Source organism: Hydra viridissima, unplaced genomic scaffold (genome assembly GCF_058129835.1).
Source record: "Hydra viridissima isolate aposymbiotic clone 2 unplaced genomic scaffold, HvirCarnegie_v1 scaffold_1, whole genome shotgun sequence".
NCBI classification, from domain to species: domain Eukaryota; kingdom Metazoa; phylum Cnidaria; class Hydrozoa; order Anthoathecata; family Hydridae; genus Hydra; species Hydra viridissima.
The window spans coordinates 3420074-3432500 of NW_028324300.1; the positions used below are offsets into that span (position 1 = coordinate 3420074).

Genomic DNA, 12427 nt, shown 5'->3' on the forward strand with positions numbered 1-12427 from the left:
GGAAATAAAGTAAAAAAAAAAGAAATTTCTGTAGTTTATCAAGAAACCCTGGGTAATAATTTTACTTTTAAAGTTTTCTTCATTTAATACTGTTACATGACATTTTGCCATTCATTTCTATCAATAATCTTATATGATAAGGGAAAAAAGTATTGCAAGTGTGTAGGAGTTAGCCTCATATTTTCTTTAAAAGATTCAAAATAATGTAAACAAATTGTCAATTTCTTAAAAAACTCTGATCTCACTGAATAAAAGTATATCAGTTTCTATTACTAACTAAAGTTGATAGTTAAGATTTCTTTCTTAGACTGACATTTCATCTGAAGCCAGTTTAAGTAGTGATGAAGAGAAGCCAGATGAGAAAAATTCATGGGAAGATGATTCAAGGTTTGTTTTTTAGATTTTTAGATCCTTGACTTTGTATTCCACTTTTCAAAAAACTGTTTAATAAATTGTCTTAATCAAAAAGATTTTCAATAAGATGATAAAATATTTGTTCATTTAGTTTGTTTTTTTAAAACTTTTTGCTTGTACCTAAGTATGATTTCTAAAACATCAGCCATTTGATTCATCAATAAAAAAATTTTCCAACTGAATTTTGAGAAAAATGTTTGTTTTAGAGTTTCAGATATTTTTTTCAAGGAACTTTGAATCAGAAATTATCTTAATGTTAGTAAATTTTTTTTTTTTTTTTTTTTTTGCCTAATGTCCATTTGACTATTTAACTTTTTCAATGATTTATTGTTATGTCAACTTAAACTGGTTTTTCTTTTTTATATTTTTATTCTTGTGGTAGTAACAGAAACATAAGATCAATTATAAGTTAGTTTGATAGATTTTTCAAGGAAACTTTATGCTAAAGTTGACTATTTTTAGTATATTAATAGGGATAATTACTACTATAATATTATTTCCAAAACCTTTCATTACGATTACTCGACTATCACAATCATTCAGGACTTTTTATCATTCATTAATATCATAATCAATATTTATTACCAAAATCATTATGCATCAAAATTATTTTTATTATTTTGTAAAGTATTTAATCTTCTGATACTGTTTAACTTTTCTAATACTTTTTGCATTTCATCTTACAGAATAGGAAGAGATTGTTTCTATTTCTTACATTTCATCTTACAGAATAGGAAAAGATTGTTTCATGAGCAATAAGTATTTGAAAAAAATTTTTTTCTTTATTTCTTGTAACAGTATTTGTATTTCAATTGCTTAAAGATTTAAAGTAAACTAAGTCACTAAAATAAGGCGCTGATTCGAAAGTATAAAACTTTAAAAAGATGAATTAAAGTGTCTGTAAGCACAGTTAATGACTTTAGATACACATTATTCCTAACCTGATTTTTAAACCATTTAGCAATCCTTACTTAATTCAAAATAGTTATGGAGGAAAGGGTGTCAGAAATCAAAATACTTTATGAAATTTGGTATGATTCTCGATTTTAAAAGCCATTAGTGATTTTTAAAAAATAAAAACCAAAATGGATAAAAGTTTTTTATCCAAATTGGTTTCTTTCGGTTTCACAATCAAGCACATAACTTATTCCTTCCCCTAAATTTCACAATTTCAAAAACATACTCCAAAAAATATTTTACTTAATTTCTCTTTTAATATTTTACTTAAACTGTCCAATTAAGATTTCATGATGTTAATTAAACAGCATGCCCCTAGTGCTGGAATGGAAGACAGTTAAATAGATAGCAATAAATTGACTTTTAAATATCCAGAAGAATTGGGCAGACAGCCATTAGTTCTTCTAGTCTTTCTCACCCTCTAATAATCTTACATTCAAATGAAGAACAGCAAATTCTAGAATTTATATCTTTGAGTATGATAAGATTCTGCTTCCATAACAAGAAAAAGATATCTTTCCAAGAACTATGTTGTAGCTGAAGAGAAGGATAGAATTTGCAAATTAAAATAAAATGTAGAAAAAGGAAAGAGTATTTGAAAAGCAAATGGCTTAAAAAAGGAATCCCATGGAAGTTCTTCTGGTTATGTAGGTGATAAAAATTTTTGGAAACAATTCTTTTTGAAAACTTTGGTAAAAATTAACAAGTAATCTCAAGAATATTAAGTAGATTCAACTAGTACATTCTGTGGTCATAAGTGCTAGAGGAAAACTTTAGAAAACAAAACACCAAAATGAATTGAAGTTTTTAGTAAAGAAATGCATTAAATCTTTCCTATGCCTAGTCCCTACTGTTGCAAAGTATCTGAATTTCTATAATCTGATCTTATCTCCAGTCTTCATTTTTTTATAATGTCTGAGATCCAGTCTATAAAAAGATATCTTAGTTTATAAACAGTTTTGCAATTCTAAAGACTTAGTTTTAAGTATTTCAGATCTTTATGAGTCTCAATCAACTTATGTAAATGCAAAGTTGAAGTGAAAAGCACAAAATTAACCTTTACTTTTCCTACATGATTTCATCTAGATGATTTCATAATTTGGTTAAATAAATCTATTATTAAAATTATTGGTTGTTTCAATAGAGGTTATTGTATAGTAATAAATATAAGATAACAATAAATGTTTTTGTATAATAACAGATAACATACACTATTTAGTAATTAATTGAAAATTTTTATTTACAAAACAATACTTCATTATACAATTGATTAATCTAAGAATGGTTGATATAATTTCAATGTTTTATTGAAAATACTCATCAATTTTTTAAGAATGATAGTCTGATACATTAAAACTTGCCACTAACTGAAAAATCATGTTTAAAATGGATATTAAATAATATTTTAGGTAAATGTTACAAGTGTTTAAAATTTTAAATTCTTAACTGAAAATAGTTTTTTTTTTAAAGTAAACAAAATTATACAATAAAGCTACAAATCTAGAATTTTGTCAGGTACATGTATTTTTAAAGCATATCTTTTTTTTTTAAATTTGTTTTAATGATTTTTAAAACTAAAATAAATTGTTAATTTTTAGTGACCTCAGGACCCAATGAGAAAGCAATTTTTTTCATGATCAACCCCTAAAAAAATTTGTTTCTAACTTGTTGCTGTATGCAAAGATACTTGCTTGCTCTATTCTCAACCAAGTTGAAGCATGGTGCTACTACTAATTCATTAATTCAATAACCAGCCATTATTAATTTAAAATAATAAGAATAATAGGTCTTTATACTGTTATCAAACGTTTTGTTACAGAATAAAATAAGAGTTAAAGTTTTTTTAACCTAGTTTTTTTATTACAGTTAAATTTATATCTTCAACATCAAGTCAAATGTTTATAGCATTTTTTTCTTGTCATACCAGACCTGCTTGTAAGAAAAATGACTTCTACATGGAAACATGTTCCTCAGTTCTATTTCACTTTTAAAACATGTATTGTGAAGATCTTTTTTAAAGTTAACAGAAAAATCATTTTTGCAATACAATTTATTATTGATTTATTCTCTACAATTCATTACAAAATATTACAGCTAAGTGACTATAAAACTCTAGCTAGCAAACTTATAACATTAGATTTTACTGCAATAATGAAGTATGTTCTTTATTGTTTTATTTCACTTTCTTTACTTTGAGAGAGAAAAAAAAAACTCTTACAGCATAGAATTTATTTCCTTTGCAGTTTGTTGTCAAAAAGTACTTGCATTCAAAGTGTGTTGCATATGTTGTATACAAAAGGCTTTAATAGTCAAAATCACCTTTAAAGCAAATGATCTTCTACCATCTATTCTTTAAGAAATCAATTCTCTGAAAGCTATCTGTTCTAGGAGATGAAAAATCAGTCTATCTCCTGTTTCAGCTTATGTTCATTATGAAGTTTCTAGTTTTTTATGAAGTTGTCTCAATCTGTAAGAGATAAAAGCTTCCCATTCTAGCTCCATTAGCTTCTGTAAGATTTTCTTTGTCACTTGTGGTCTATTGTTGTTGTGGAGCAGAAGGGCTCTCTTTTAGTTTGGCAGTGCTGTGTGAGATTTTAGCAAATATTTACACAGTAATAGATAAGCAAAGTAACTGTAGTTGTTTTCCTGCTTCACATTACCTCATGGCAAACCACTCCAAAAATAAGTCTTAGTTTTGAGCACCTTCTGAACTGGTTTATCTGGGTCAAGCAAGCAATATCCTTAAGGAGGATTAGGGTATATTTTTTTCATCCTATGAACTAGACTAAACTCAACTTACGTTCAATTCTTAGTCAAACTGAAAAGTAAGCAATGGTGAATTTGGTCAACAAACACATTTGCCAAAGTTGATCATGAAATTGATACAAAATGTTTTGTTCTCTTGCCTTATAAAGCATCATGAAAAATATAGAAATTGCAAGTAATGCACTCAATTAAATTAAGGAATGTTCTGGAATGTGCACAGAACTTGTTTTCATTGAACACCATTCAGTTGAAGTTTGATCAAATTTAAGTAACCAAATTTCCATATAGTTTTTGATTGACCTAATACAGTAGTATTGTCACTCAAGCTAGGCATTTGGGTTGTTATTCAACATGTGAATACTTCACACCTGTGACCATTGATGCCATTTCAACTGCCTTAAGAATATCAAAATACAATGCCATTTCAAAAAAAATTTATCAGTGAAATGTTCAAGTATCTTTGCTTCAATATTTAGTTTTAATATGCTTCATAGTATTAGAAAAAAAAAAAACCTTTAAAAGAAAAACCTTTTTACTAAAAATTTAATTAGACATTGTTGCTGCAAATTACTTCTAAATTATACGGTCAGTCACAAGCTAGGTGAGCCTACTTCTATGATTTTGTAATAACCTGACATTTTATTTTTTCTTTAGCCACTAAAGAAATTTGGATTAAGTTTATTAAAGTAGAGCTCTATTCATTTTAAGCAGAAACTGTTTTTGGTGTGACAAGTTTATATTCATTCAATTGTTGTTTTTAAGAAACTGATTTAATGGAATAGTAATTCTGTGAAATGTCTTAAAGGGTTGAAACAAAAAATGTAAGGTATGTAAATGTAAAAATCATTTTAAATTCAATTTATTTCAAATGACTGGTTTAGAAGTTTTTACTTAATTTGTTGTTATTAATTATTTACAGAAAAAAAAAATGCTGATGCTAAAATATTACTAACAAAATATTTAAAATTATGTTAACAAAATTATTTTTAAAAAATGTTTTAAGAGGTTTTCTTTAGAATTATGGTATTTGTATAAATTCTTAACTCGTTAGAAAATGTTTAAACATTTCATATATAAGATTTTAAACTCATTTAGAAATGATTCTTAACACTGCTTTGATTTTAAAAAATTAAGAAAGAAATAGGCATATTTGGATATGGTTGTGCAAAAATGATCCAATCCACACAGAAATAGTTTTGAGAAATCCAAGATTTTAAATTTCTTATTTAAGATTCCTCACTTACAGATTTAAGTATAATTTTCTACTTCACATATTTTGTATAATTTTTGCAATACCATAAATGGATTCATTTCATATCTACATCCCAGTTAGTTAAATATCTAGGCAATGAGAGCTCAATGTCTCAGAAATAACACAATGTATAGGTTGTTCAAAAAGTTGAACAGTTGATAGTTTAATCAATAATTAATAGATGGCTGTAACTATTCTAGCTCTTGACTATTGAAACGGTTAATTTTTTTAAAAATGGTATCATTTTTTTGATTAAAGACTTCAACATACATACTCATGCATCTAATTTTTTTTTAAATGATGTGCAGAGGCATGGATGCACTTTTGTTTCATGCTCAATGCAATTTTTTTATGATAGGACTGCTAGTTTTTTTCTTTTTATATAGAGATTTCTTTATGAGCAGGCCTTAAGTTAATTATTTTGCAAGTGCTAGTTATTGCAAAACTTATATACTCTGATACTTCTTTGGTATTTATGGTAGTATTTTCTGCATATTATTTAGACTTCTGCTTTAAGTAATTTATTGTAAACATATAGCAGTATTTGTTAATGCATCAATTTCTTTCACTAGCTACAGCCTTATTATTGAAATGGAACTTTTTTATTTCTTTACTTGATTGAACATGTATTTTATTTAACGATTGACAAAAAGCTTGTTGATTTACTAAACTAAAAAATAATAAATGTTAAAAGTATTTAATTTGTCAATGTTTATTTATTGCATATATAAAAATTGCATCAACTGTCAAAATACTAGCTGTGTAACAATTTTTTTTTGGTTTAGCAAAAACATTGATTTTGTACTTTTTTAGTATTAAAGTAATTAAATTAAATCTAAATCTTGCTCTTAGTGATTCAAGTGTTGCAGATCAAGAGGAGCAAGAAGTTGAAATAGAAGATTCTGATAATGAAGAAGTTAAAGGAAAAAATAAAGCTGTCAGCAAAGGTCAGTTGTTTAAATCAAATTATTGTTGACACAAGGGAATTGATTTATTTATGTTTTCAAAAAATTATAATTAAAAAAACTTAAATGGTTTATTTAAAAAAAGATTTTTCTTAAAAAAGTACCTTTACCTTTTCTTTCTAATACAATAAAAGTACAACTAAATTTTTTTCTAATGTATATTGCATGAAAGTGTCCTTTTGAAGCTTTGTTAAAAAGTAATTTTTTTTTATTATCAGTAATTTTCTTTAATAAAATATTCTACATATTCAGTAAAAGTTACGAAAATATAATTTTATTTTTTAAGATTTTTTTAAGATTAAGAATTTGCTTTGCAATATCTAAATTAACTTAAATATTATTTTAAATATAACATAAAAGTGAAGAAGAATAGTTTTTACTAATTCATTAATTTAAAAAAGGCTTCCTTTTTTTAAAGAAAGGATTTGTTTTTTTGTTTGTTTTTTTTTCATTATGAATACTATCTTGATTAAATTTACAATACTAATTAATATGCATGCTGTATTTGAAAAATGTTTGTTCTTTACTTGTGACTATTCTAGTCAATTAAATTATACAAAAAAAAATGTTTTTCTTGAAAATATTAACACTTATTACTCAGAAAGTTTCTCTATGACTCCCTGATACTACCCATAAAATCTCAGATTAATTGATTACTATTTTTAAAAAGTTGTACTCATTAGGAAGTTGATGAAATGCATGTTATTTATGCCTTATCTTGTAATATATTCTGGTAAACCAGGAAAGAAGATACGTACTACAAAGCAGTTAGATGATTGAATACTTTGCAGTTTGTGTGCTGTCAGATCAATGATTATTTAAGTATTACTGACCATCATGACTGGTTTAGAAACTTGACTTCAAGACCATTCATCAGTGCAGCAAGATATAAAAACTCTAGTCTTCTAGTGGGTAGTCCATATGATAGTGCTCTCTGATGAATAATTTGTAAATCTTTGTTGTGGCTATCAGTAGTTATCCTTGCTTGATCTCTTAATGGGTTTTGAATGATTTGATGAAGAGGATCTCAAATGCACTCATGGAGTTTTTAAAGTGTCTACATTATGAATTTCCACTACAGTCAAATAAAGCGAAAGTTTCCATTCCCAATATATCATAGATGTAGAAAACTTTAGTTGGTTTCTACTTTTTCAGCAACTCAACAATTTAGATATACTGGTTTTGCTGATTGGTAGTACTCTAAAACACTTTCAACATTTTCTTAGGTATGCATCTTTCTGTTTTTATGCTCTTGTAACCAAAAAGATCAAATGAAATTGAGGATTTTTTTTAGAAATAAAAATAGAAAAACAAGATATTTCATTTTTAAATTTCAATTAAAGTTATAAAAGATCATAATTTTCTAATACTTTTCCCAAATCTGCAACAGAATACAATAAAATTGCTTTCATTTTTTTAAAAATCATGAAAATAAGGTAGCTTTGTACAGACATAGTTGAACAATTTTAAAGAACTTCACTGTCCTTGAGAGAACTCTAAATGTTAATAAATTAAGATGATGTCTGTTACATTTTAAATCATGTCAAAAGAGAAAGTTGCTGAGTTGTGAGAGTTAACTATTTGAAGAAAAAATATTTAATGGAACCAAATGCTAAGTAAGTTTTATAACTGAGCTTTTAATTACAAGTTTGCTTTGATTACTTTTTTAACACAATTTTTGTTCCACATGTTCTTACACTTATTCAATTTAATTTTTATTTATATTGATTAAAACCTTTTTTTTAAATTTGTTTTGATATTTATGACGTCATTGACTATTTCTAGTCTGTTTTAATCACCTGAATGCTATATATTATAGGCTTAATCAGCCTATTGCTAATTATCTTTTATGCTTAGTTGAGATTTATTTCAAGACTAATGGTTTCTCAGCAGTTTATGAAATATTTATGTTTCTGTATGTTAAACTTTTTAATTTACTTAACGCTATTAATAATTTTAGCTGTAAGTAACAGTTCCATTAGCAGTAGTGAAAGTAGTGATGATGGTGAAGTGAAGCGACCAACAAAAAAAGACAATAGAGTAAGAATTATTTTTGAGTGGTGTTTTTAGAAGAAAGAAAAGTTTAAATTAAAAAAGAAATAATTTTTTGAAATTATTTAAAATATTTAATGAATCTTTTAGGTGTGGGAAGAAAATCCTGATATATATGGCATACGTAGATCAAGTCGGCAAAAAAAAGAACCACAACGTCTAAATATAATGGTTTGTTATCTTTGTACTTGTGCATTTATTATGTTCAAAATGGTTTGAGGTTGTAATTTGTTTATCAATTTTGATAAGTTACAATATGAAAGTTGATGAAGAAATTTATTAGACTAATTATTGTTTGGGTGTAAATACAACAATGTGATAATTAAAAAATGGTATCAAATGGACTTAAAATTTCTTAAATTTTGCTACCAACTAGAAAATTGGTAAAATATATTTAAAAATGCAATACCACTGATGATAAAATTTAAAAGCCACTTTCAAGAAAAACTTCAACCAATATCGATCTTCAAATTTTTTAAATGTTTAAAAAAGATTCTTTTTTAACTTCTCATAAAAAAAAAAAAAAAAAAAAAAAAAAGTTGAAGAATTGTATCACATAATTATGTCAGCCCCAACCATTCGTCAACACTTACATGAAGCTGGCCTTTGAGACAAGAAGAAACCCCTTGTTTCAAAACAAAATTAGCTAAAGTGGTTAAGGTTTGCAAAAATGCTCCAAATTAAAAATGTTTTCTTTTGGAAAAATGTTTTATGGACTGGTGAATCCAAGTTTAATTATTTCCAGTCTGATGGGAAGTATATGTAAGCCATCTTACAAAGCAAGAATTATGTTAGGCATCCTACAAAGCAAGGTGGGGTTAATATAAAGATTTGGGTATCTATGTCCTGGCATGGTATCTGTCTGTTGGTCAAAATTGACTTAAATCTGGATTAATACAAATAAAAAGATATAATATAAAACATAATAGAGCTGTATGCTGATGGTTATCTACCTGTTACTTGGATTTTAATACAGAACAATTACCCAAAGCATACCGCAAGATCTGTAAAATCTTGGCTTGAGGAAAATAAAACTAATGTTCTAGAATAACCACCTCAAAGTCTCAATCTGAATCCAATCAAGAACTTATGGTATGAAATTGGAGTGGCTTTATGAATTAAACAAACCTCTAATTTTAATGAGTTTTGAGTAGAGCAAAAAACATTCTAAATGGTAATTGCTCCACTTTATCCTCAAGTGACAAATCAAATTCTTTTCTTTTCTAAATGTATTAACAATATTTGGCTGAAGATCATCATTTCTTACAGGTGATCTACCAAGCATTCGTACTAATTTTTAATTTTTGCCACAGGTTCTTGATGTTCATTTGTCAATAATATGGTACCAAACTTTCAGTAAATATTTGAATATTTTGAACAAGTTTGGTCAGATTTTCATCTTCTTTGATGTCTTTATCATCATTATAATTAACAGCTTTAATAGTATCACCAGCTTAATTGACAAAACTATTGTTTAGCTTTGATACATCAATAATTTAGATAAAATTACTCATTTGTTTTTTTTTTTGTTTTTTAAAGTTTTACATAGAGTTTTAGTAAGATTTCATATAAATCACATAAAATTTCTTAACTAGTTTTTTTGACAGTTACTGTATATGTCTGTCTAAAATCTGCTTCTATGGTACAATTTGGCAGTCTATAAAATTACTGGACATAAGGACAAGTTCTTCCCCAAAGGCTTTAAATTGTTGAGATTTCAATATTCAAGTTGTTGCATATGACAAAATTGAAAGTTCTGAAAACGCAATTTAAGTTTAATGTTCTTTAGAAACTTTAGTTTCAGTTACTTTCAAAATAATTTTAAAATGTTAACTGTGATTTTTACTAAATTTGCTTTTTTTTCCACATATTTTCTGGGGTTTAAGATAAGTAAAAGCATTTAAAAAAAGAATGGCTAATGATTATAGTTTATACTTTGATTTTCAGATTAATAATTGTACAAATCTTAAAATTTTTTAATTTGGTCAATTCAAAAAATTCTTCTTATTAAAAATGCTAAACCATACCAAGTTCCAAGTTATTTTTATTTTAAAATTTTATGTATTTATATTTTGTTTGTATTACATAACAATTCTTCACCAACATTAAAATCATTGAAACTAAATTGAAAAGCTTTTATCTATAGGCCAGAGGGGGGTGAAAAGATCTTTTGAATAAAGTACCATATATAGCAAAGTACATGCAGTATTAGTTATATTATTTGTCATTATCTTTAAGTAAATGCTTTAACATAATTCTCAATTTGATATTTTTACACCCTAAAATCATTGAGTTAATGTACTGGTGGTACTTGATAAAATTAAATAATCTTTTAGTCTGATGACAGTGGAACAGACAGTGGCGGGAAGAAGAAAAAGAAAAAAAGTAATAAGAAGACAGACAAGTAATCCAAATAACTATTTTGTTATTGTTTCTCATAACTCTAAAGTGTGGGTTAAACAACTATAAAAAAAAATTATAAAATTCTTATAAAGAACGTTAGAAGACTAATTTTTTTCTGTTAATTAAAATGCAAATTTGCAAAGTAAATATTTTTAAAAAGCAATTTTTGAAAATGTATTGAAGCTCCTCAACTTAATTAATTATTCAAAATACAATTTTTGTTGGTAAATTTAATTGTTGATATTTATGTTATAGCTGGATTCCAACATTGAGTGATAGTGAAAGTGATGAGTCAGACTCAAGCTATGAGGTTCCTCAAAGAAGTGCACAAAATAAACGAAGTAATGCTCCACTAAGACAAAAAACTAAACGTGTCCAGTATGCATCTTCTGATTCTGAAGACTATAGCAAAAACAAAGTTAAAAGTGGGAGAGGATTTAAAAAGCCTAATGCTCGAGTTTCATCAAATAAAGTGAGGTAAGTTATCTTACCTTATAGCAAAAATCTTTTAATAAATTTAGTAGTATTTTAAATTAGCATAAAAACTTACATAACTAAATGTAAATTTTAATAACATGATGGCTTAGGTTACAAAAACCTTTAAAGGTTTTTTCTCAGTTCAAAAAGAAAGAACATTATGAAACATAAAATTGCACTTTATTTCATTGATATAAATTAAATTGAATAAACAGTTATCGTTTTTTATAATAATAAAAAATCTGTTATCAATTTTCAGTTCACTTATACTTCTCATAAGCATCATCAAACAATTCCCAAATAAATTGTCCACTTCTACCTAGAGCAGCTCCTGTTTCTGCTACCACAAGTTTATTCTGTGCATTTAAAGTTAAACATTGAGGTTGACCATCATATACTGAACGATAGCTCTCATAAAAGTTGTAAAAGTCAGGTGTAATAGATTCAAGAAAAACACAATGTTGCCCTTCATCAGGTGTTGTGTATATCTGGCCAGATTGTGTATTCACTGCAAGATACAAACACGCTTTTGTTCCCCAAAATGCAAGCATGTCTGAGCCGATTGATAATACTTGTAGGTCAGCATATGGATTTTTGGGGTCTTTTGTTCCATGAACACCATTCTTGTCTATTGCTAAGTACATACCTATAATATAATTAATCATGAAAACCAAACAATTGTAATGAAAGTTTAAAATCAGAAATGTCTTCATTTTATGAATTTTTAAAAGGGTTTTTTAGTATTTCAAGATTCACTCTTTAAAAAGTTTAATGCATTCAAAATTTCTAAAAGGGTTTATACCATTTTTGCATAAAAGTCTTCGCCTCCTTGCAAAACGAAGTAACTGAAATTTGATCAATTTTTCTGATTTCTCTTTCTTGGTATTTGTAATATTTTCCATGAAAAATGTATGTTTTGGTTCAAAGCTTCTCGTTAAAGGGATCTGAAAAATTTTAAAAATATAAATATTTTAAAACCAAATTAAAGTTCAAAGAATTCATTTTTAAACCTTAAACTGGCTATGGTATTTTCTGTTACTAATTCCCATTCTTACCAAATGTTAAACCCCTAATTTAATTAAAATTATCAAGTACCGACAAAACTTACCTAGCAAAGTGATGTTTTAAATTCAACATAATT

At 26.5% G+C, this 12427-nt stretch overlaps 2 protein-coding genes across 2 annotated transcripts in view; one reads left to right on the plus strand and one right to left on the minus strand.

Moving 5' to 3' along the window:
- LOC145187641 (ATP-dependent chromatin remodeler CHD1-like) overlaps window positions 1-12427 on the plus strand; it is a 30590-nt gene that overhangs the window by 5384 nt on the left and 12779 nt on the right. Inside the window, exons 3-8 of the mRNA XM_090094404.1 lie at window positions 308-387; window positions 6242-6336; window positions 8315-8394; window positions 8497-8577; window positions 10743-10810; window positions 11065-11286. Of these exons, the coding sequence (XP_089950530.1) occupies window positions 308-387; window positions 6242-6336; window positions 8315-8394; window positions 8497-8577; window positions 10743-10810; window positions 11065-11286 (626 nt within the window). The remainder of the gene's footprint in view (window positions 1-307; window positions 388-6241; window positions 6337-8314; window positions 8395-8496; window positions 8578-10742; window positions 10811-11064; window positions 11287-12427) is intronic.
- Window positions 10886-12427, minus strand: part of LOC145187646 (fibroblast growth factor 6-like) — a 1637-nt gene continuing 95 nt past the window's right edge. Inside the window, exons 1-3 of the mRNA XM_080064100.2 lie at window positions 12395-12427; window positions 12089-12230; window positions 10886-11932 (exon numbers count right to left, since the gene is read on the minus strand). The exon at window positions 12395-12427 is cut by the window's right edge and continues 95 nt beyond it. Coding sequence (XP_079920226.2) covers window positions 11547-11932; window positions 12089-12188 — 486 coding nt within the window. The 5' untranslated portion in view covers window positions 12189-12230; window positions 12395-12427 and the 3' untranslated portion in view covers window positions 10886-11546. The remainder of the gene's footprint in view (window positions 11933-12088; window positions 12231-12394) is intronic.